Source organism: Schistocerca americana, chromosome 5 (assembly GCF_021461395.2).
Source record: "Schistocerca americana isolate TAMUIC-IGC-003095 chromosome 5, iqSchAmer2.1, whole genome shotgun sequence".
Lineage (NCBI taxonomy): Eukaryota > Metazoa > Arthropoda > Insecta > Orthoptera > Acrididae > Schistocerca > Schistocerca americana.
In genome coordinates, this window is record NC_060123.1 from 237,995,786 (window position 1) to 238,021,225 (window position 25,440).

The 25,440-nt window shown below is 46.0% G+C and overlaps 1 protein-coding gene across 1 annotated transcript in view; it reads right to left on the reverse strand.

Annotated features, from left to right (window-relative positions):
• LOC124616289 (neural-cadherin-like) overlaps positions 1–25,440 on the reverse strand; it is a 966,400-nt gene that overhangs the window by 341,698 nt on the left and 599,262 nt on the right. Inside the window, exon 4 of the mRNA XM_047144591.1 lies at positions 24,688–24,879. Within this exon, the coding sequence (XP_047000547.1) occupies positions 24,688–24,879 (192 nt within the window). The remainder of the gene's footprint in view (positions 1–24,687; positions 24,880–25,440) is intronic.

The window sequence follows — 25,440 nt, forward strand, 5'->3', positions numbered from 1 at the left end:
AACAGTGACAATAATAATAATAATAATAATAATAATAATAATAATAATGGTAGTGCCAGATATAAAAAGAATTTATAAGTGTACAAGGTAGATATTTTCTAATATAAGGAGTTCTAGGAAACGGAAATTTGAGGAGACTGCAACAGCTAGGAATCTAGGAAAAGAGGAGGATTTGGTTGGAAAGAAGGATGTACAAGGGTAACGAGTGTGTAAACGGACAATGATAATCATTTTCATCTACATTTATACTCCGCAAGCCACCCAACGGTGTGTGGCGGAGGGCACTTTACGTGCCACTGTCATTGCCTCCCTTTCCTGTTCCAGTCGCGTATGGTTCGCGGGAAGAACGATTCCGGAAAGCCTCCGTGCGCGCTCTAATCTCTCTAAGTTTACATTCGTGATCTCCTCGGGAGGTATAAGTAGGGGGAAGCAATATATTCGATACCTCATCCAGAAACGCACCCTCTCGAAACCTGGCGAGCAATCTACACCGCGATGCAGAGCGCCTCTCTTGCAGAGTCTGCCACTTGAGTTTATTAAACATCTCCGTAACGCTATCACGGTTACCAAATAACCCTGTGACGAAACGCGCAGCTCTTCTTTGGATCTTCTCTATCTCCTCCGTCAAACCGATCTGGTACGGATCCCACACTGATGAGCAATACTCAAGTATAGGTCGAACGAGTGTTTTGTAAGCCACCTCCTTTGTTGATGGACCACATTTTCCAAGCACTCTCCCAATGAACCTCAACCTGGTACCCGCCTTACCAACAATTAATTTTATATGATCATTCCACTTCAAATCGCTCCGCACGCATACTCCCAGATATTTTACAGAAGTAACTGCTACCAGCGTTTGTTCCGCTATCATATAATCATACAATAAAGGATCCTTCTTTCTATGTATTCGCCATACATTACATTTGTCTATGTTAAGGGACAGTTGCCACTCCCTGCACCAAGTGCCTATCCGCAGCAGATCTTCCTGCATTTCGCTACAATTTTCTAATGCTGCAACTTCTCTGTATACTACAGCATCATCCGCGAAAAGCCGCATGGAACTTCCGACACTATCTACTAGGTCATTTATATATATTGTGAAAAGCAATGGTCCCATAACACTCCCCTGTGGCACGCCAGAGGTTACTTTAACGTCTGTAGACGTCTCTCCATTGATAACAACGTGCTGTGTTCTGTTTGCTAAAAACTCTTCAATCCAGCCACACAGCTGGTCTGATATTCCGTAGGCTCTTACTTTGTTTATCAGGCGACAGTGCGAAACTGTATCGAAGGCCTTCCGGAAGTCAAGAAAAATAGCATCTACCTGGGAACTTGTCTCTAATATTTTCTGGGTCTCATGAACAAATAAAGCGAGTTGGGTCTCAAACCATCGCTGTTTCCGGAATCCATGTTGATTCCTACATAGTAGATTCTGGGTTTCCAAAAACGACATGATACTCGAGCAAAAAACATGTTCTAAAATTCTACAACAGATCGACGTCAGCGATATAGGTCTATAGTTTCGCGCATCTGCTCGACGACCCTTCTTGAAGACTGGGACTACCTGTGCTCTTTTCCAATCATTTGGAACCTTCCGTTCCTCTAGAGACTTGCGGTACACGGCTGTTAGAAGGGGGGCAAGTTCTTTCACGTACTCTGTGTAGAATCGAATTGGTATCCCGTCAGGTCCAGTGGACTTTCCTCTATTGAGTGATTCCAGTTGCTTTTCTATTCCTTGGACACTTATTTCGATGTCAGCCATTTTTTCGTTTGTGCGAGGATTTAGAGAAGGAACTGCAGTGCGGTCATCCTCTGTGAAACAGCTTTGGAAAAAGATGTTTAGTATTTCAGCTTTACGCGTGTCATCCTCTGTTTCAATGTCATCATCATCCCGGAGTGTCTGGATATGCTGTTTCGAGCCACTTACTGATTTAACGTAAGACCAGAACTTCCTAGGATTTTCTATCAAGTCGGTACATAGAATTTTACTTTCGAATTCACTGAACGCTTCACGCATAGCCCTCCTTACGCTAACTTTGACATCGTTTAGCATCTGTTTGTCTGAGAGGTTTTGGCTGCGTTTAAACTTGGAGTGAAGCTCTCTTTGCTTTCGCAGTAGTTTCCTAACTTTGTTGTTGTACCACGGTGAGTTTTTCCCGTCCCTCACAGTTTTACTCGGCACGTACCTGTCTAAAACGCATTTTACGATTGCCTTGAACTTTTTCCATAAACACTCAACATTTTCGTTTTGATCTGTTAGGTAGTCTGAAATCTGCCTTCTATTACTCTTGCTAAACAGATAAACCTTCCTCCCTCTTTTTATATTCCTACTAACTTCCATATTCAGGGTTGCTGCAACGGCCTTATGATCACTGATTCCCTATTCTGTACATACAGAGTCGAAAAGTTCGGGTCTGTTTGTTATCAGTAGGTCCAAGATGTTATCTCCACGAGTCGGTTCTCTGTTTAATTGCTCGAGGTAATTTTCGGATAGTGCACTCAGTATAATGTCACTCGATGCTCAGTCCCTACCACCTGTCCTAAAATATCTGGTAAATTGAAATCTCCACCTAAGACTATAACATGCTGAGAAAATTTATGTGAAATGTATTCCAAATTTTCTATCAGTTGTTCTGCCACTAATGCTGCTGAGTCGGGAGGTCGGTAAAAGGAGCCAATTATTAACCTAGCTCGGTTGTTGAGTGTAACCTCCACCCATAATAATTCACAGGAACTATCCACTTCTACTTCACTACAGGATAAACTACTACTAACAGCGACGAACACTCCACCACCGGTTGCATGAAATCTATCCTTTCTAAACACCGTCTGTACCTTTGTAAAAATTTCGGCAGAATTTATCTCTGGCTTAAGCCAGCTTTCTGTACCTATAACGATTTCAGCTTCGGTGCTTTCTATCAGCGCTTGAAGTTCTGGTACTTTACCAACGCAGCTTCGACAGTTGACAATTACAATACCGATTGCTGCTTGGTCCCCGCATGTCCTGACTTTGCCCGGCACCCATTGAGGCTGTTGCCCTTTCTGTACTTGCCCAAGGCCATCTAACCTAAAAAACCGCCCAGCCCACGCCACACAACCCCTGCTACCCGTGTAGCCGCTTGTTGCGTGCAGTGGACTCCTGACCTATCCAGCGGAACCCGAAACCCCCACCACCCTATGGCGCAAGTCGAGGTATCTGCAGCCCACACGGTCGCAGAACAGTCTCAGCCTCTGATTCAGACCCTCCACTCGGCTCTGTACCAAAGGTCCGCAGTCAGTCCTGTCGACGATGCTGCAGATGGTGAGCTCTGCTTTCATCCCGCTAGCGAGACTGGCAGTCTTCACCAAATCAGATAGCCGCCGGAAGCCAGAGAGGATTTCCTCCGATCCATAGCGACACACATCATTGGTGCCGACATGAGCGACCACCTGCAGATGGGTGCACCCTGTACCCTTCATGGCATCCGGAAGGACCCTTTCCACATCTGGAATGACTCCCCCCGGTATGCACACGGAGTGCACATTGGTTTTCTTCCCCTCTCTTGCTGCCATTTCCCTAAGGGGCCCCATTACGCGCCTGACGTTGGAGCTCCCAACTACCAGTAAGCCCACCCTCTGCAACCGCCCGGATCTTGCAGACTGAGGGGCAACCTCTGGAACAGGACAAGCAGCCGGGTCAGGCCGAAGATCAGTATCAGCCTGAGACAGAGCCTGAAACCGGTTCGTCAGACAAACTGGAGAGGCCTTCCGTTCAGCCCTCCGGAATGTCTTTCGCCCCTTGCCACACCTTGAGACGACCTCCCACTCTACCACAGGTGAGGGATCAGCCTCAATGCGGGCAGTATCCCGGGCAACCACAGTCGTAGTCCGATCGGGGGATGCGTGGGACGAGCTGGCCGTCCCCGACAAACCCCCATTCGGACCTCCACAGTGATGCCCATTGGCAACAGCCTCAAGCTGTGTGACCGAAGCCAACACTGCCTGAAGCTGGGAGCGAAGGGATGCCAACTCAGCCTGCATCCGAACACAGCAGTTGCAGTCCCTATCCATGCTAAAAACTGTTTTGCAAAGAACGTCTGAACTAATCTACAGAGAGCGCAAACAAATCGACAAAATTTAAACGGTTATTAAAATACAAGATTGCCTAGTAAATGCAGTAATGCTGCTACTTGCGCACTGCTGACACACTGCTCGGCGGCGGAAGGAGACTACGCGAATTTACACTATTCAGGTAGTAAAACGCGATGCTACAACTCTCAAATACTATGATACGCCCGAAATTTATGAATTAAACAATGCAAGTACCAAAAATACGCAAGGAAATTAAGAATTAAACTATGTAACAAATGAGTGAGCTAGGAGTATACGACTTGCTGCTGGCAGCTGCTTATCCAACGGCGGCAGGGAGCACACTGGCTGTGACCAACCGACACTGGCCGTTCAAAACAAAAACAGAAGACAGACGGCTACGCTATTTTACACTATTCAGGTACTAAAACGCGATGCTACAACTCTCAAATACTATAATATACGACTTGCTGCTGCAGCTGCTTATCCAACGGCGGCAGGGAGCACACTGATTGCTGTCAACAGCCGTTAAGTAATATATAAAATGCACACACTGCAGTTATGTGCTCAACCAAATTTAGATTTTCGTCTGTTATTCTTTTCTGAAGGAGAGAATTTGATGTTTGTCCCATATAAGGTTACATGTGGTAGTGATTCCCGATATTTCGGGCTAATATGACTGGAATGACCAACTAGTACCGTTTGAGTTTTGGATGGGTTAAGCTTTTAACCCTTCGCTGCACCCATTTTGATAGTGCACACGGGACGGTATTAAAATTGTCGACAGCTGTCTTCAGGTTTATTGGTTTTACCATTAGATACGACTGGAGGTCGTCAGCGTACATGTGGTACTTGCAATAGGACAAAACTAATGACACTATTTACATGCGACGAAATTAGTATAGGACCTAATACGAAACCGTGGGGCACGCGTGATACTAACTATCATCATTGTGACTTTATTCTGCAAAGTCTGGCAAGTAAAATGTTGAAGCCCACAATTTCAAATGGCTTTGCTGAAGTCTAAGAAGCACTTGATAAATGGCTCTTGTGCATCCATGGCAAGCTTCAGGTCATCTATTACGCTTATTAAGGTATACGCTGTGCTGCGATGTTTACAAAAACCTAATTGGTATTCGTCTAGTAGATTGTTTGTGGTTAGGTAGTTTGTTAGCTGGACGTGGACTATATATTCTAAGGCCTTGGACAGTGCAGGAAGAACGCAAATAGGTCGGAAATCAGAGGGAGCTGTGGCAACGTTCTTTTTAGATAGTGGCTTAACTAGTCCCTATTTAATGACCTCAGGAAAAACACTTGAGGTTAAGGAATAATTGACGATGTCTGTTATGGTGGGTAATAGCTTCATCATTTGGATTGTGATGTCATCATGTCCAGCAGTTGCTGATCTGATACGCATGATGGCTTTTTTAACGGTGTTGCAAGTAACAAGCTTTAGATAGAATTTTTCGTGGTTACAGTCATTTACCCCCATGATGTAATCAGTGAGCCTCTGTTTCACTTGTGGTTCAATTGTGGTTGTAGGTAATGTGAAGTAGCAGTTCAGTTCTTCGGCTGAAACAATCGGATCATCTGCAGTTTTCACTTTGCCTGTACCAAGACCACGCAAATTTTCCCATAGGACAGCTGGTCTATTTCCGTTATCGCTTAATGTAAGGGATTGCCTGAGTTTTACGTTTCTCGCAGTATCACTGCCTCTGCATGTAAGCGACTTGATTTACAGGCGTGGGGCGTAATTTTTATGCCCGATGTGTAGCGTCTCTGAGATCCATTTTGGTCGAAAGTAGTGTACTAAGCAGTCATTTGAAGTTTAAATGCTTAACAGAATAATTAAAAGAAGGTGGCATTTTCCCCTTTTGCTGTATTAATTTTAGTTGTTCACCACTAGTTTCAGCTTTCTGGGCCATTCTCAAGTGATTTTGTGGTTTTGCAATAGAAAACTGTACCTTAGATATTGAAATGTTAGCAAAATTGGAAAATTCCATCTCCGTTTGCTGCCATGAAGAAATAAAATAATTGTTAAAATGAATTCCACGTCTGAGCAATCTACAGTATGTACCCCACTCCACATAAACCCCACGATATAATATTTAAAGTGCAGATGCAGAAGATTCTGTCAGCTTAACCCAACTCTGAGTTCCTGACCCACTTCCTCGCCTGCTACACGACCATTCGGCACAGGGACGCACTCCAGCGGAACAGCTGCAAGGTCGCTGTCACCAAACTTTGTGGGACATCCTGAGGCTAACAAAATGGCTATGCCAGCCTCCGGAAGGGTCCTGCGATGGACATCTGAGTCATCAGAGTCGACCGGAGACGACAAAGGTTCCTGTGGACTCTAATGGCACCATGCTCGTCAGACACGCCAACCAGCAGCCCTCACTCTTAGTGGCTTCTACCTCAAGACAACCACTGCCGCTCCTACATCCTATTCAGTCTAACTTCAGCAGCGTCTGAGGTTCAGTGCCGTCAATCTCCAGCACCACTAACTACTAGCACAGATATCGGGACCAGGACCCCAGCTGCAGCTGACTCAAGCTTCAGCACCATGTCCCTGCTGCAAGCAGAGGACACAACGACACCAGACATCGCAACGGAGGGCGAACATTTAGCTGACTTGCCCACCTACACTTCCCGCCTACTAGTACGGCAATCACGATACTGACAGGGACCCTTCTATCCGTGCGCCAATTAAAGGGGGGAGTGGATGGATGCTGTATCTCTCCCATCCAACTGCGAGCTCGGTACCCTGCGATGTCCACTATCAACGAATCGTTCTCTGGCCAGTAAGAGACCTCAGGGCACTGTTGTATGGGCCTGGCCGCTGACGGCAAGCCGCAAATAAAACCTACCCACCGGACAGCTGAAAAACCCTTTGAATCGTGCATCGTGCTGTGCTTAAGAGGGGACGTTGATAAAAAACACACACTATTTCAAAAATGCACCAAATCCACAGTTTTGGTGATATGGCAATGAAATTTTTTATCACGCTTTCCGTGAAAGTAATACATTTACATATAAAGGAATCTGAAGTTTTATTTTCAAAAATAATGTATGTTCCTTTTTCTCAGAAATTATTCAAGAGATTTCTCTGTTCAAAAATGGTTCAAATGGCTCTGAGCACTATGGGACTTAACTTCTGAGGTCATCAGTCCCCTAGAACTTAGAACTACTTAAACCTAACAAACCTAAGGACATCACACACATCCATGCCCGAGGCAGGATTCGAACCTGCGACCGTAGCGGTCGCGCGGTTCCAGACTGTAGCGCCTAGAATCGCTCGGCCACTCCGGCCAGCATTTCTCAGTTCCATCTCTTTATACGTTGTAAGCTTGTCTCATGAGGTGTTTGGAATAGGTCAAATAGGAGAATATTCATAACTTTTAAATTATAATTCCACAAGTACAATTTTAAATTCATGCAAAATTCCAAGCACTTTGCCCCATATTTCAGCTTTCAATCAGAATTTCAAAATTTGCTCTTGAGACAACGTTTATTAGGTTTACAGAAATATCTGTACAAAATTTCATAATTCTAGCATTCATAGAGTCTGAGGAAAAGGTACATAAACTTTAAAAAACGAACTTTTCAGGAAATGCAATTTTAAGTTCAACCTAACGTTTTTCCTTCAGTCTGTTCTTCAGAAGGCACCACATTTGCACTCTGGGTCATCTTTCCCTTCAAGGCTTCTCTTCTGGCTTCTTGTTGTCTGTCTTCTTTCCCTTACCAGGTCTTCAACTGACTTTTCAGCTGCAGAGACGCGCTGTAAAGGTATTTTTCCCAGGATGTCTTGAGTAAAATTTCCTATCTTGAAGTCCATTCTTTCTAATGCCTTCATCCTCCCGACGTTCCTACCATTAAATACAATAACTGCATCATAAGTTTCAATTATGACAATTGTAGCAGATGCAAATGTGTTTTTAGGACATTGTTTCCATATGAGTGAATTTAGAGACTCATTTGGATTTTGCGATTTGCCATGAACACACTTTTTGAGAAGTGCAGGATCGGCCAAAAATGATCTATAAAACCAAAGACTATGTATCACGGCCTTCTAGATGTATCCAGCACACGTCTGGTTGAAAGTAATACACAGAATCGTTGTTCACTGAGCTGATATTGAAGTGCTGCTTCAAAGTGTGGGTGTACCAGGGAGACCGCGTTACTCTTTTGATTACTTTTCGGATGCGATTTCAACATTGAAACTTTGGGAATTTATTGAGAGAGGGAGAGAGAGAGAGCATCACCGCAAAAAGATTCTGTGATTGGCTCCGTATGTTTGTATAGTTCCTCTGTAGGTTTCTTGATCCATATTCCATTGCTGTTAGTTGCACCAAATATTTTCCTAAGTATTTTCCGTTCTACTTTTTCTAGTTGTCTGATTCGAGTATGCCCTAGGATTATTGCGGTCTCTGCTGCATAAAGTGCTTCGGGCAGCACCACCGTGTCAGAGTGGCGTAATTTGTCTTTTTGTCAGATAGACTTCTTGTTGTAATGATTCCACAGTACTTTGTATGCCTTGTACAGTTTAGTTTTTCTTTCTTCGTTTGAGTCTCTGTTATGTCCGTTCATTTGTAGTGTTTCACCGAGGTATTTGAAGATTGCCGTTTTGTAAATCGTGCCGCACTTTGTGTTCAGGGATGAGAGCTTCTTTTCATAAGAAATCTGTAGTCCAGTTTTGGAAGCGATTTCGTGTAGTTTTTCAATAGCTTCTTTCGTTTCGTTTATACCTTTCGTAACAATCGCCAAATTGTCTGCAAAAGCCAGGCAGTTAATGGGTAGGTTTCCTAAGGTTATGCCCTGTTGTGATATTTCAAATCCTTTTATTATCTTATCTAGCTTTAGATTGAAAAGGAGAGGTGAGAGGCCATCGCCTTGTTGGACACCTGTGCAAATTTCAAAGGGCTCTGATAGTTCCCCACAGAACTTTACTTTGGAAGTCGTGTTGGTCAAGGTTTGCTTTATGATAGTCAGTGTTTTGTTGTCTACTTTGTATTCAGCTGGAATTTTCAAGAGATAGTTACTTAATATAGTTTACTCTCTCCTTTTTGTTGCACAATAAGTAAACCAGTGTGATGCTGGATTATAGATCAAATATCAAATAAAAAAGATACCTGTCAAAGAAGAAATTATGACTTTTATATTTGTGCGAGAAATATATACTATTCTATTCAGTAACTGATTTAAGATATTGTGTATTTACTTTGATGTCAGCAGATTTTTTTTTTAAATTTAACTTTTGTATGTGCTTCATCTGTGAACAACATATCGGAAGGCCACAGTTAAGGAGTGGTCCTACATTTCTCTCTGTCCGGTCACCTGTTCTGAACTGCAAAAGTAGTATAGAATGCAGACAAAAAGGCATATTATGAAACTTTATTTTGTATGAAGATAAAGGTACACAGATGTTCACAATTTACTTTTAGGTGTAACTATAGTTGAAGGTTGTAGAGGAGAAGCACATGATGTTTCTCGTATGAGCCAGCGCTGATTTCTCCGTTGCGTGGGAGCCAGGGGAGGCAGTTCCCGATCGCCGCATGCTCTGCGACCCCTACCTACACGCTGACAATGGCGCACAAAAATTCAAACTGAAACGATAGTGGATCTCCTGAACTGATATTGTTACTCGACGTCAGTACTGCAACTGGCTTTTACAGTTGGTGCATGACAGACAGGTTGGTCCCGAAATAGTCTTTTTCCTAGTAATGCATGGCTTCATTTACCGGGTATTTGACACACAGAACAATCGACGTTGTAGCTATGAACATCCTAAATAGTTACTTACATCAACAGCCTCTCTGCATGACGTGCAAACAGGCGTATCTTGTGCAATTAATGGAACACGAATTATTAGACCGACCATTACCCCCTAAACCGTAACTTATTATAGATTTGTGAACAACATAGTGCAATCTTTTTTCAGAGAACGATCAACTAACGTAAAGATCTAGTGTTATTTCATGCACGACAATGCAAGAGCATACACCGCAAATGTTTTTGATTTTAGGAACCATCCTTGATAGTTCTCTAAAAAAGACTAAAGCACATCGTTCACATGCTTATTACGAGTCACGGTTTCCTGAAAAAAAGATCGGTTCGATAATTCATGTTGGACTATTGTTCTCCAGGATCCTGTTTTCACACTATTCAGAAGCTCTTGACGTAATTACTGACAAATTTCAGAGGTCCAATGTCGATTATTCTAAAAGTTCATGTGCCCCAGTAAATGCAACAATGAATTACCAGAGAAATCGACGTTTCAGGGTCAATCTCTCCATCACACTCTACAGCAGTAGCCAGCTGAAGCACTGATGTTGAGCAACAGTATCTAAATTGGTCAGTCGATGCACTGCCGCTATTTCATAAGGCTTCAGTTTGCCTTTGCAGGCTGCTTTTGAAGAAGATGCTACTGCTGGACTGATAAACGGGGCACTGATTTTCTCAGTCGTCTTTCCCAGGCCTCTAGTCATAGCATGCCACAGGAGTATTGGTTCACGCTTACCGCCAGACACTGCGCTTGTCTCGTAGGTAAAACTCCAAGGATTCACGAGAGCAGCTTATGTCAACGGACAAGTAGAAACATTGAGTTATAACAAAATTGGCGACATATTTGGGAAAAATCTAGTAGTGCAACAACATTATTATAATTGATGCTCTAATTGGCTATGCTTCACTAAGTTACAAATTCCTGCCATTTACAGCCAAACAGTACCAGATTTTTTAATTTATACATGAGCTTCGAACGGTCTGATAGATTTCTTCCGCTTGTATCAACATCGGTGTCTACATACATACTCTTCCCATTGTACCTGTTATTAGGGTTTCTTCTGGTCCCATTCATGGAGCGCGGGAAAAATGATTCTTTAGGTGCCTCGTGCACGCTGTAATTAATGTAATCTTGTCCTCACGATGCCTCCGGGAGAGACACGTAAGAAGCTGTAGTATGTTCATAGAGTCACACTACTTTTTTAGTAGGCTTCTTCGGGATAGTTTGCGCCTATCTTCAACTGCCCGACAGTTCAGTTGCCTGCCGGTTCAGTCTTCCACAGGTTGAGCAAACCTGTGACCAGTCATGCTGCCGTTCTCTGTATATGTTAAGTATCCTCTGTTAGACCTATTTGGTACGGGTCCCATACTCTTGAGCAATATTCTAAGATAGATTGCAAGAGTGATTGTAAACAATTTCTTTTGTAGACTGATCACATTTCCCTATTAGACTACCTGTAAACCAATGTCTGCCAGCTGCTTTACCTAAAAGTGAACCTATGTGACAATTTCATTTCGTATCCCTACAGAGTGTTACACCCAGGTATTTATATGACCTGACCGATTGCAACTGTGAAATCAGAGAGCAATATTTTTTGAAGGTTCAAATCTAAAACAAATGCACTTCAGTTTCGTGTAGCGTTTTGTGATTGCCCCGTAACGCCCAAGGCTAGTCATGGGCGAACTCCTGGGTTGCCTCGTGCTACGTGTTAAGACACTGGTTTCCATAAATCGATTAAGCCAAATGTCAAATCTCTCCCTTTCAACGGAACATGGCCGATTCCCTTCCACTTACGTAGAAGGGAAACGCGAAAAATATATTTTTTGTACGAGGGCAGTTCAATAAGTAATGCAACACATTTTTTTTCTGAAACAGGGGTTGTTTTATTCAGCATTGAAATACACCAGGTTATTCCCCAATCTTTTAGCTACACAACACTATTTTTCAACGTAATCTCCATTCAATGCTACGGCCTTACTCCACCTTGAAATGAGGGCCTGTATGCCTGCACGGTACCATTCCACCGGTCGATGTCGGAGCCAACGTCGTACTGCATCAATAACTTCTTCATCATCCGCGTAGTGCCTCCCATGGATTGCGTCCTTCATTGGGCCAAACATATGGAAATCCGACGGTGCGAGATCGGGGCTGTAGGGTGCATGAGGAAGAACAGTCCACTGAAGTTTTGTGAGCTCCTCTCGGGTGCGAAGACTTGTGTGAGGTCTTGCGTTGTCGTGAAGAAGGAGACGTTCGTTCAGATTTTTGTGCCTACGAACACGCTGAAGTCGTTTCTTCAATTTCTGAAGAGTAGCACAATACACTTCAGAGTTTATCATTTGACCATGGGGAAGGACATCGAACAGAATAACCCCTTCAGCGTCCCAGAAGACTGTAACCATGACTTTACCGGCTGAGGGTATGGCTTTAAACTTTCTCTTGGTAGGGGAGTGGGTGTGGCGCCACTCCATTGATTGCCGTTTTGTTTCAGGTTCGAAGTGATGAACCCATGTTTCATCGCCTGTAACAATCTTTGACAAGAAATTGTCACCCTCAGCCACATGACGAGCAAGCAATTCCGCACAGATGGTTCTCCTTTGCTCTTTATGGTGTTCGGTTAGACAACGAGGGACCCAGCGGGAACAAACCTTTGAATATCCCAACTGGTGAACAATTGTGACAGCACTACCAACAGAGATGTCAAGTTGAGCACTGAGTTGTTTGATGGTGATCCGTCGATCATCTCGAACGAGTGTGTTCGCACACTCCGCCATTGCAAGAGTCACAGCTGTGCACGGCCGGCCCGCACGCGGGAGATCAGACAGTCTTGCTTGACCTTGCGGCGATGATGACACACGCTTTGCCCAACGACTCACCGTGCTTTTGTCCACTGCCAGATCACCGTAGACATTCTGCAAGCGCCTATGAATATCTGAGATGCCCTGGTTTTCCGCCAAAAGAAACTCGATCACTGCCCGTTGTTTGCAACGCACATCCGTTACAGACGCCATTTTAACAGGTCCGTACAGCGCTGCCACCTGTCGGAAGTCAATGAAACTATACGAGACGAAGCGGGAATGTTTGAAAATATTCCACAAGAAATTTCCGGTTTTTTCAACCAAAATTGGCCGAGAAAAAAAATGTGTTGCATTACTTATTGAACTGCCCTCGTACATACTGCAGGATTATAATCAAGCTGACGGTGTTCCGAGAGCTGTAGTGCAGGCTATATACTTTTGCAGGACACTGAAACACCATAGGTATGTTCATAAATCATTGTACTCACTGAACATGCTGAAAAAATAATAGTTCTACCGTCTGCCACAAGGTGAAAATATGGCCCTGTAAGCAGTCAGAATGTGAAATTTTTCTTGTTTTGACGTCAGTATGCTGCTTGTCACTTTGCGACGCATGTTTATTTATTTTGTGAAATGACTGTTGATATAAACGATTAAGAACATTGAAGTAACCAGAATGAGATTTTCACTCTGCAGCGGAGTGTGCAGTTTTAATCTGCCAGGAAGTTTCATATCAACGTTGAAGTTTTCCGTACGAAACGTAATAGCTATCCAGAAGAAAGACGGTGCACTGCTGGTAAGGTTGTTTTATCAGAACGGCAGCAAAAGCAGCTATGCCTTGTGAGAATATCGCCGACAGAAACGGCTGCGAAGAGATCCCATGTCAATAAATGGGCTAAGGAGTATGATGAAGAAATCTGAAGAGTTAGGTGGTGCAACAGGGAGAGCAAGGCCGCCATTTCCAATGGCAGTTGTTAATGAAGTTGCTGGAGCTATAGCCCACCGTGCAGCTCATGCCTCAAATTCTGCAGCAAGTACTCGGGCAGTGTCACGGGAATTCTCTCTCCCACTGCCAACAATGATTTTGTGGCGTATTTTACCCTGCTATCCCTACAAGATTCAGAATGTGCACCAAGTGAAGCCTCAAGATAGTTTCAACTCTGTAATTTTGCCCTTAAGTTTTTTTGCGCGCTTGGAAATGGATGACATGTGGCCATCGAATATTCTTCTGAAGGACGAGGAACATTTTAATTGCATTGTGCCGTGAATACACAGAAGTGTAGCATATGGGGTTCCAGTCCATCGCATGCTGTTCAGTAACATCCACTACACTCAGCTTATGTGACCGTATGATATGGTTTCACAGGCTCCTTCTTTCTTACTCTGTTTTTCTAGAGGAGATGACACCTCGTGGGCCTGTTACGTATACAGAGACATCTGCACGTTATAAGGACCTCTTTGTGCAACACGTGATTCCAGATTAGCAAGAAAGCAACTGTGTCCACAGCTCTATTTTCATGAAAGATGGGGCGACACTGTATTTCGCTTGCCATGTGAAAGATTTGCGTTTCGTAACCTTCGGTAACGACCGCATCACGTTGCGGCGACGCGGTTCCTTCCGACCCTTTACGACGAAACCTGCACCTACCCGTGAACACTGTCTCAGCAGGTCATCAGTATGTGTCGGGAAGCCGAGCGAAACCTACTGTACTTCGACGTGCACCAGGCTGCAATTAAAGTCACTAATCTACGTTTCAGGAGAAAGTTTTCACACGAAATGAAAAGTTGGAAATTTTGTCCTTAGCTAATATATTCTGAAACGTAGGTGAACAAGTATCACTGCCAAGCTCATGCTAGTCTTAACACAGTCACTCACAATCCCTTTCACTCACGTTAGCAAGTTTATGGTGTTGCATTTCCCAAAAACGTAATAGCTACAAAATATACGGATTGTTTTTGATTGAGAATGCTCGACAAATATTAAGTCTGTCGGTACCTAATGCAGTCACAGTTTTTAGCCTCCGAGCTGCTCAATACGCCACGCGGAATTTGTCTTTTTTCGTCACAAAATTCACTTAAAAATTCCGAAATTTCTACACACCCATCGGAATAATTATGCCGCCACTTTACAACACTTTTGATGTATGAAACACTGCTAGATCTGGCAACTTTTTCCATCGGTATTACTACTACACACGTCCGAACTGTTTCATGGCTAGGCACCGACTCCTCTCTAGAATACCCTGTCTTCTCTACCAACAGAGAAAGGCGCGCAAAGAATATTGCTTTACCATTGGTCAGTTTACTCAACAGCCAATAGCAAAACAACATTCTCCCGTGTCAGTCTGCGCTTTTCATCAATAACCAAACCTAACGACTGCACTTTTTACCGACGTAATTATCTAGTATGCTGAAGTTTTGTTTATGCATAAAGTTATTATTATTGTTATGTATAACTGAATTAACTTTCCCTTTACCATAAACTTGCCACCCGGGATTAGTCATGGACTGTGCGGCTGGTCCTCCCTCGGGCATGGGTTTGTGTGTTTTTCCTTAGGATAATTTAGGTTAAGTAGTGTGTAAGCTTAGGGACTGATGACGTTAGCAGTCAAGTCCCATAAGATTTCACACACATTTGAACATTTTTAACCATAAACTTACTTTACAAATCTATTCTACAAAAATCCCCTTTGTCCACATCCATACTTCTTCGAAATGTTCCCACACTAAATCCCACTACATAACTCGTTAAACAATTATCTTCATATTAATCTTAAACCACACTCACGCATCATTCATACTGCTAAAACACGTTCATAACATTTTACATACACAAAAAGACATAATAACTCTTTACGAAAATACTAAAACAGTTTATGAAAAACATTCCATTACTTTAGTGCACTCTAGAGGGCACAATCGAAACTAAAACACAGTCCCCTATCCGATACTGTCCTCTATCGGCTGATACATAAACAACGTGCGCGTCCAATCTCGCGTCACCATCTGTCAGCATCCAGCTCTGAGACACATCTCCCACTTAACCGCCTACAAGGCAGGATCGATATACGGCGCTACGCCTCAACGTCTAGCCAATTTCAAGGTGTGTGGCCTTCCAGATCCTCCGACCTGACTTGTGGTTGTGTTGATATCTGAAAGATCGTGTGTATCAGGGATGTATCCGGACTCTCCCTGATCTGAAGGATAGCATACGATGAGATATAGCTCTGATTACACAGACCAGCTGTCGACCACACTGTGTTACGGATGCAGCATGTTGCTGAGTCGGGAGACCATGTAGAACACATGTTGTAGCCTGTGCTCATATCCTAGTAATCGTGCCAGACCCACCATTATCATGTGTCTAACCGTTCCTCTCCTTTCCCTGCAACCACATGATGTTTTTACCTGATGGCAGAAAGTGGGAGTATTATCAATTTCAGCATACTCCGCGAGCGCACAGATTAATGAACATGCTTACGATGTTTGTGTCCTGCAATGTATACAGCCTGCAGTGAAACACTAGAAACACCATCAGTTTAATTTTAACCTCCCGGCACTTCATTTTTAAAGGTATAAGTAAGAGAATTAGGAACATACTATAATGCATTTTTGAATCTTTCTGACAGGTCATAGTTATGTGCTGCAACGGGAATTCGGGTGCGAATCCAGAGCTCTTCATGCACGAATCACAATACGACTTAATAACTTCAGTTCTGCAGGACCTCTCTCCTAAGTTCCAAATTACATAAAAGTTCTCGTGCAACCCGTAACTTACGAAGTCGGGTCGATATTCGTACATCGACAGCGCAACTGGTAAGAACATTGCTCGCAACAATCAAATGTTTCTAGGTTTAATTTATCATGAGGGCACACATCAGAAGACACTATGCAGCAGATTGAAAGATTCCATCTGGAAATGTGTTACTGTTTTACAAATTTTTAGTATTATGTCATTCAGTGGGGTTACACGTTCTGCAGCTGCAATAGTGTAAATTAAATTGGTATGCCATAGCTTAGCTATAAAACTAATATTACAATACTGTCGATAATCTGGAATTCGTAACTTCAGTTAAGAATTTCAGACGCTTTTGTCACGTCCAGTGTGATAACAGCTTGCAGAAGATAACCGTTTTCAATGTAAGTGAACGGATATTTTACACTGTGTGTACAACAGTTTTCTTCTAAAATTGCGAAGTATCTATCGTAGGGTGTTTTAAATGAAAGTGAGCTGGAAACAGACAACGAAAGCAGTATATTTGGGCAGAGAAATGAAGGACGATGGTCGAAGTAGACGTGATATAATATGCACACTGGCGATAGCAAGTAATTCTTCTATGTAAAAGAGAAATTTTTACATCGAATATAGACATTTGTGTTAAAAAGTCTTTTCTGAAGATGTTGGCGTGGAATTCGGGCTTGTACTGATATAAAACGTGGGTGACAAGCTACCCAGACAAGAAGAAAAAATGGTTCAAATGGCTCTGAGCACTATGGGACTTAACTTCTGAGGTCATCAGTCCCCTAGAACTTAGAACTAATTAAACCTAACTAACCTAAGGACATCACACACATACATCCCCCCTGCGGGTTCGGGGGTAAGAATAGGCCCGCGGTATTCCTGCCTGTCGTAAGAGGCGACTAAAAGGAGTCTCAAATGTTTTGGCCTTAATGTGATGGTCCCCCTTGGGGTTTGACCTCCATTTTTCAAAATTCTACAGAAGTACGAGCCTTTTGGGGAAGGACACCTTACATGGTGTACCACTGGTCCTAAGTGCACTAAGACCTTGGCACTCAGCATTGCACCGGCGTTGTCACCATACCCATTATTCCTCAAATTGGGCCTAAACGCCTGATGGGTTGTCCAAGTTACGCCCATAGTGCATCTCCATCTGCACCAGCGATCATGATGGACTTTCCATGGCACCAGAAATCCAGCACGGTAGCCAGCCCGTTGTGGTGGGGTCGTCATATACCCTCTAGGTTGTAGCCCCCTGACAACACAGGGATCGTACTGCCGATACCTGAGCTGCACCCTCCCCACGTTGGCCAAGGAGTAGATGCCCGTCTCCTTGGGGCATCAGGACTCCCGGCAATGGTCATCCTGCCAGGTGGTCCTTGCTGCGGCTGGGTGGCGCCCGTGGGGAGAGCCCCTGGTCGGAGTGGGTGGTATCGGGGCGGACGTTTCGCACATGAAACGTCAACACGTATCAGGTCGCTCTGCGGCCGAGTCTTCCAAAAGAAAAGGTACCGTTTCTAGTTCTGGTTCTCCTGCCCTTTCCCCCTTGGCCACTCCATGGGAGGAGGGACAGGCCCGCCGGCTTGGGGCGAAGTACTTCCCCCGCTATTTGGTCTGTTCTCGAACAGATGGGGGGACGTTCGCCACCTCCAAGCCCATGTTCTTTGTTCAGCACATTGAGGACGTCTTCGGGGAAATCGAGGCTCTCAGCAAGATGCGATCAGGGTCCGTTCTTATCAAGACCACCTCTGCCACACAATCGGCGGCACTCCAGGCGTGCGACCGCCTAGGGGACATCCCAGTCTCCATTGTCCCACATCTGGCACTAAATAGGACGCAGGGGGTTATTTTTCATCGTGACCTCCTGCTACAATCTGATGAGGAGCTCAGGGCCAACCTGGAGCGCCGCGGCGTGCATTTCGTCCGGCGAGTCCAGCGCGGCCCCAAAGACCGTCGCATCGACACCAGGGCCTTTATCCTCGCCTTCGAGGGGGACGTTCTCCCGGAGAAGGTAAAGGTGATGTGCTACCGGTGCGACGTGCGACCTTACGTCCCGCCTCCTATGCGCTGTTTTAGGTGTTTGCGCTTTGGGCACATGTCGTCCCGGTGTGAGGCTGAGCCCCTTTGTGGCGACTGTGGACGTCCTCTTCGTGAGGAACATACTTGCACCCCACCACCTCGGTGCCCTAATTGTCCTGGCGTCCACTCGCCTAGGTCCCCAGACTGCCCCGCCTATCAGAAGGAGAAAAAGATACAAGAAATCAAAACTTTGGATCGGCTCTCTTATTCTGAGGCCAGGAAGAAGTTTGACCGCCTTCATCCCGTGTCACTGGCCACTTCGTTTGCCTCAGCTGTGTCCACTCCTTCCGCTGTATCCTCACCTCTATCCTGTCCCCCCTCCGCCTCCTCTGCCCATCAGGGGGCTCTGGCTCCGCCTCCCAAATCCCTCCCTTCCAACTCCTCCTCCCCCGCGGCCCCCACCCCCCCTGCCCCAGGGGCCACCCTTCCTCCTCCTCCTCCCCCCACGCCACCTGAGAAGCGATCCTCTTCTCAGGCGTCCATCGGGGAAACGTTCCGGACCCCAGCTTCCGAGGTCCGGCGTTCCAAAACGGACCCCGCGCGTGAGGACCTTCTTCGGGTCCAGCCCACCATCCCTGTGCCTCCTCGGCCTTCCAAGAAGGCCTCCAAGAAGAAGTCTCTATCCCCTTCTCCACCCCGGCGCGTTTCATCTGACGCTTCATCCGTGAGTCGCTGCTCCCAGCCGTCCTCAGTTTCGCCGGGACGCTCTGCTGCCAGGCGTTCCGCCGGCCTTTTGTCGGCAAATTATGCGGCCCCTCCTACACAATCAGGGACAGCGGCCGCAACTGGCGACGAGTCGATGGAACCGGATCCGCCTGCCGTCAGTTGTAGCGTTGTTGCCTCGCAACCTGGCCCTCCGCGGCCATCGAGGTGACCAGCTCTTCCCCGTCTCGTTCCCCCAACTTTTTGACTAGCAATGGCGTTGTTTCATTGGAACATAAGAGGTATTCGATCTAATCGGGAGGAATTACAACTGCTCCTCCGCCTGCACTGTCCGCTCGTCCTTGGTCTCCAGGAAACCAAGTTGCGCCCGACTGACCGTATTGCCTTTTCCCACTATACCTCGGAGCGGTATGACCTCGCCCCTGTGGACGGTATCCCAGCTCATGGTGGGGTCATGTTGCTCGTTCGGGACGATGTCTATTACCATCCCATCCCATTGACCACCCCACTCCAAGCAATAGCTATCCGCACTACTCTTTCTGCTTTTACTTTTTCAGTTTGTACCGTCTACACTCCACCGTCATCTGCTGTTAGTCGGGCTGACATGATGCACCTGATCGATCAGCTTCCCCCGCCGTTCTTATTGTTTGGCGACTTCAATGCCCATCATCCCCTTTGGGGCTCTCCTGCATCCTGTCAAAGAGGCTCACTCTTGGCGGATGTCTTCAACCATCTCAATCTTGTCTGCCTCAATACCGGCGCCCCGACTTTCCTCTCGGACTCTACTCATACCTACTCCCACTTGGACCTCTCGATCTGTTCTGCCACTCTTGCCCGTCGGTTCGAGTGGTATGTCCTTTCTGACACCTATTCGAGCGACCACTTCCCCTGTGTCGTTCGTCTCCTGCACCACACCCCATCCCCACGTCCTTCGCGCTGGAACATACTGAAAGCTGACTGGGGACTTTACTCCTCCCTGGCGACCTTTCCGGACCACGATTTTTCCAGTTGTGACAGTCAGGTCGAATACCTCACGGCTGTTATTATCCATGCTGCCGAACGTTCCATACCTCGTACTACTTCTTCTTCACGTCGCGTTTCCGTCCCCTGGTGGAACGAGGCTTGTAGGGACGCTCTCCGTGCTCGACGACGTGCTTTACGCACCTTTCGCCGCCATCCTACGTTGGCGAATTGTATTGAATACAAACGACTCCGAGCGCAATGCCGTAGAGTCATCAAAGACAGCAAAAAAGCTTGCTGGGCCTCTTTCACGAGCTCCTTTACCAGTTTTACTCCCTCTTCCGTTGTTTGGGGTAGCCTGCGCCGGCTGTCGGGCATTAAGGCCCACTCCTCAGTACCTGGCCTGACCTCAGGTAATGAGGTCCTTGTTGATCCTGTGGCTGTCTCCAACGCCTTTGGCCGCTTTTTCGCGTAGGTTTCAAGCTCCGCCCATTACCATCCTGCCTTCCTTCCCAGGAAAGAGGCAGACGAGGCTCGGCGACCTTCCTTCCACTCGCTGAATCTGGAAACTTACAATGCCCCCTTTACTATGCGGGAACTCGAACGTGCGCTTGCACTGTCCCGGTCCTCTGCTCCGGGGCCAGATGCCATTCACGTTCAGATGCTGGCACACCTTTCTCCGGCGGGCAAAAGCTTCCTTCTTCGTACCTACAATCGCGTCTGGACCGAAGGTCAGGTCCCCATGCGTTGGCGTGACGCCGTTGTTGTTCCTATACCCAAACCCGGGAAGGATAGACACCTTCCTTCTAGTTACCGCCCCATTTCTCTTACAAGCTGTGTCTGTAAGGTGATGGAGCGCATGGTTAATGCTCGGTTAGTTTGGATTCTTGAATCTCGACGACTACTTACTAATGTCCAATGCGGCTTTCGTCGCCGCCGCTCCGCTGTTGACCACCTTGTGACCTTGTCGACATTCATCATGAACAACTTTTTGCGAAGGCGCCAAACGGTAGCCGTGTTCTTCGACTTGGAGAAGGCTTATGATACCTGTTGGAGAGGAGGTATCCTCCGCACTATGCACAAGTGGGGCCTACGCGGTCGTCTGCCCCTTTTTATTGATTCCTTTTTAACGGATCGAAAGTTTAGGGTACGTGTGGGTTCCGTATTGTCCGACGTCTTCCTCCAGGAGAACGGAGTGCCTCAGGGCTCCGTCTTGAGCGTAGCCCTTTTTGCCATCGCGATCAATCCAATTATGGATTGCATTCCACCTAATGTCTCAGGCTCTCTCTTTGTCGATGACTTCGCGATCTACTGCAGTGCCCAGAGAACATGCCTCCTGGAGCGCTGCCTCCAGCGTTGTCTAGACAGCCTCTACTCATGGAGCGTGGCAAATGGCTTCCGGTTCTCTGAAGAGAAGACGGTTTGTATCAACTTTTGGCGATATAAAGCGTTCCTTACATCTCGGTCCCGTTGTTCTCCCATTCGTGGACACAACTAAGTTTCTAGGGCTCACGTTGGACCGGAAACTGTGTTGGTCTCCACATGTCTCTTATTTGGCGGCCCGTTGTACACGTTCCCTTAATGTCCTCAGAGTTCTTAGCGGTTCATCTTGGGGAGCGGATCGCACTGTCCTGCTTCGCTTGTATCGGTCCATAGTCCGATCGAAGCTGGATTATGGGAGCTTCGTCTACTCGTCCGCTCGGCCATCCCTCTTACGCCGGCTCAACTCCATCCACCATCGGAGGATACTTCTTGCGACCGGAGCCTTCTAAACTAGTCCTGTCGAGAGTCTTTACGCTGAAGCTGCCGAGTTACCATTGACCTACCGGCGCGACATACTGCTGTGTCGGTATGCCTGCCGGCTGTTGTCTATGCCCGAACACCCCTCTTACAAGTCCTTCTTCGCCGATTCTCTCGACCGTCAGTACGGGTTGTATGTCTCTGCCCTGCTGCCCCCCGGAGTCCGCTTCCGTCGCCTGCTTCGACAATTGGATTTTGCCCTCCCTACCACCTTCAGAGAGGGTGAGAGCCCGACACCACCTTGGCTCCAGGCTCCGGTTCGTATTTATCTCGACCTCAGCTCACTCCCGAAGGAGGGTACTCCGGCTGCAGTGTATTGCTCACGGTTTGTCGAACTTCGTGCTCGACTTGCTGGTCACACCTTTATTTACACCGATGGCTCCAAAACTGACGATGGTGTCGGCTGTGCCTTTGTCGTCGGGACCGCCACCTTTAAATACCGGCTCCTTGACCAATGTTCCAGCTTTACGGCGGAGCTTTTTGCTCTCCATCAGGCCATTCAGTATGCCCGCCGCCACCGCCATTCATCGTATGTACTCTGCACTGACTCACTCAGTGCTCTTCAGAGCCTTGGGGCTCCCTATCCGGTCCATCCCTTGATTCAACGAATACAGCAGTCCCTCCATTCTTTCGCTGATAATGGCGGTTCTGTCAGCTTTCTGTGGGTCCCCGGACATGTAGGAGTCCCTGGGAATGAGGCTGCGGATGCTGCAGCCAAGGCTGCAGTCCTCCAGCCTCGGCCAGCCTCCCATTGTGTCCCGTCATCTGACGTTTGTGGGGATGTATGTAAGAGGCTTGTGTCCTTGTGGTGGGATGCTTGGTCATCCCTCCAAGGAAACAAGCTCCAGGCAGTAAAACCGCTCCCAACTGCTTGGACAACTTCCTCCCGACCATCTCGGCGCGAGGAGGTCCTTCTGACCAGGTTGCGGATTGGGCATTGCCGGTTTAGCCACCGCTACCTGCTCTCTGGTGACCCAGCCCCGCAGTGCCCTTGTGGTCAGGCATTAACGGTGCGCCATGTTTTATTGTCGTGTCCCCGTTTTAGTCAATTTCGTGTTGTCCTGTCCCTGCCATCTACCTTACCGGATGTTTTAGCTGATGACGCTCGAGCAGCTGCTCGTCTTCTGCGTTTTATAACTTTAACTGGCTTGACCAAAGACATTTAACCTTTTTACTTATTTCATCTGCATCTTTGTCAGGTCCTTTTGATGTCCCCCCATCCCCTTGAGTTTTAGCAGGTTCCTTGTGCTCTAACACCAGTGACTGGGCGCTAATGACCTCAGCAGTTGAGCGCCCTTAAACCCTACCAAAAAAAAAAAAAACACACATACATGCCCGAGGCTGGATTCGAACCTGCGACCGTAGCGGTCGCGCGGTTATAGACTGTAGCGCCTAGAACCGCTCGGCCAACCCGGCAGGCAGACAAGAAGAGAATAGAAGCTTTTGAAAAGCGCTACAACAGTAGAATGTTTAACAATAGAAGGGGTGTGAGGTAAGTAATGAGGAGGTACCGAATGGAACAGGGGAGAAAACAAATTTATGGTACAATTTGGCTGAAAGAAGGGATAAATTGAAAGGACAGATATTAAGACAACGAATAATAGTGAAGCTGTTAAAAATCATCATCATCGTCTTCAAGGACCAGGCCTTTTGACGTATTCCGTCTCATCTCTTTAAGGGAGGTCCAACGTTCCTCTTGTCGGTCGGGTTATATTGTATTGCCGCTTTAGGTATTCTATCATAAAACATGCTTTGGATATGGTCTTTCCAGTTCAGTTGGTACTTTTCAATTGCATTTTTAATAGGTTCAACATTTAGTTATTGTCTAATGTCAGTATTTCTTTTACGGTTCAACAATGAATGTCTCGCTACAAAGAGGAGGAAGTCGATATTCGATGATTCGATTCGTCGTAATTGATCAGATGCTGGGGTCCAACATTCCATACCATACAACAGCAAAGGTAATGCTATTACTTTGTAGAGTTTAATTAATGTTTCTTTCTGTACGTTATCTACTAATGTACGTTGTACAGCTCTACAGAAATGTGTGAATCTGGCCAATTTTAGCTCTATCTCATCTGACGTCGAAAATTTAAAACTTACCGTAAATATTTAAACTCTCTTACTTCTTCAATTATTTGTCCATCAACAACGATTTTATCTCTTACGGGTTTAGACCTTGAAATGGCATCACTTTTGTTTTATCTGTTGATATTCTGATTCCGTATGTGGGGAAATTTGTCTCAATTTGTGTACTAGAATCTGAACCTATTCTACAGATTCTCCTATTATAATACGAGCATCAGCATGCAGCATAGTCATAAAATTAAAATTAGTACTTCTGAATGTGCCATTAAATAAAGTCAATTATTTGCGATTGATATCGTCAGTTTTAACGTTGATAATGGTACGATGTATAATTGGAGAGGGGAGGGTGTAAAAATTGTAGAGGGACAGGTGCACTTGACTGCAGTAAGCAGGTTCAGTCGTCTGTAGGCGGTAGTAGTTATGTAAAAGTGAAGAGTCTGTACGGGACAGATTGGCGTGGAAACCTGCGTCAAACCAGTCTTGGGAGAGAGGATCATGACCACTACTACCACTACCACAACAACAACAAATTGGGCAGCTCTGCTTTAGGAGTACTCCACAATTTTACTAGCGTTTGTTACCGTCATCGAATACTAGATGTAACACGACTGACTTTCACGTGCGACTGCAGATTACTTTAGCGAACAAAGTGGCGTGGGAGTGTCTATTTCCAAAGCCATCAAACCAAAAGGTAAGGTCGGGGTACTCACTGCGGTCGCGCACGATGAAGTAGTGGATGTTGTGGTCGGTGTCCGGGTCGCGGGCCTGCAGCGTGAAGACGGGTGTGTTGGGCGGTGCGTTCAGCTGCACCACGGCCTGCATCGGCAGCGGCCGGTTGATGAAGTACGGCGGCTCGTCGTTCACGTCCTTCACATGGATGATCACGCGCTGGTTGTCCGTGTCTGCAGCACAAAGAACGCAAGCGTTAGTTTCTGGATACAGTTTTCACACCATATCAGTCACGTGACATGTAATACACTAAACTACACACACACACACACATACACAGGTCCCTATGACGAGCATTGTACACAGTCTTCAGGTGACATGTAATACAGTTTCTATGTATACAAGGTCCTCCAATGATACTGACACGGTCAAATATCTCACGAAATAAGCATCAAACCAAAAAACTACAAAGAACGAAACTTGTATAGCTTGAAGGGGGAAACCAGATGGCGCTTTGGTTGGCCCGCTAGATGGCGCTGCCATAGGTCAAACGGATATCAACTCTTTTTTTTTTTTTAAATAGGAACCCCCATTTCTTATTACATATTCGTGTAGTACGTAAAGAAATATGAATGTTTTAGTTGGACCACTTTTTTCGCTATGTGATCGATGGCGCTCTAATAGTCACAAACATATGGCTCACAATTTTAGACGAACAGTTGGTAACAGGTAGGTTTTTTAAATTAAAATACGGAACGTAGGTACGTTTGAACATTATATTTCGGTTGTTCTAA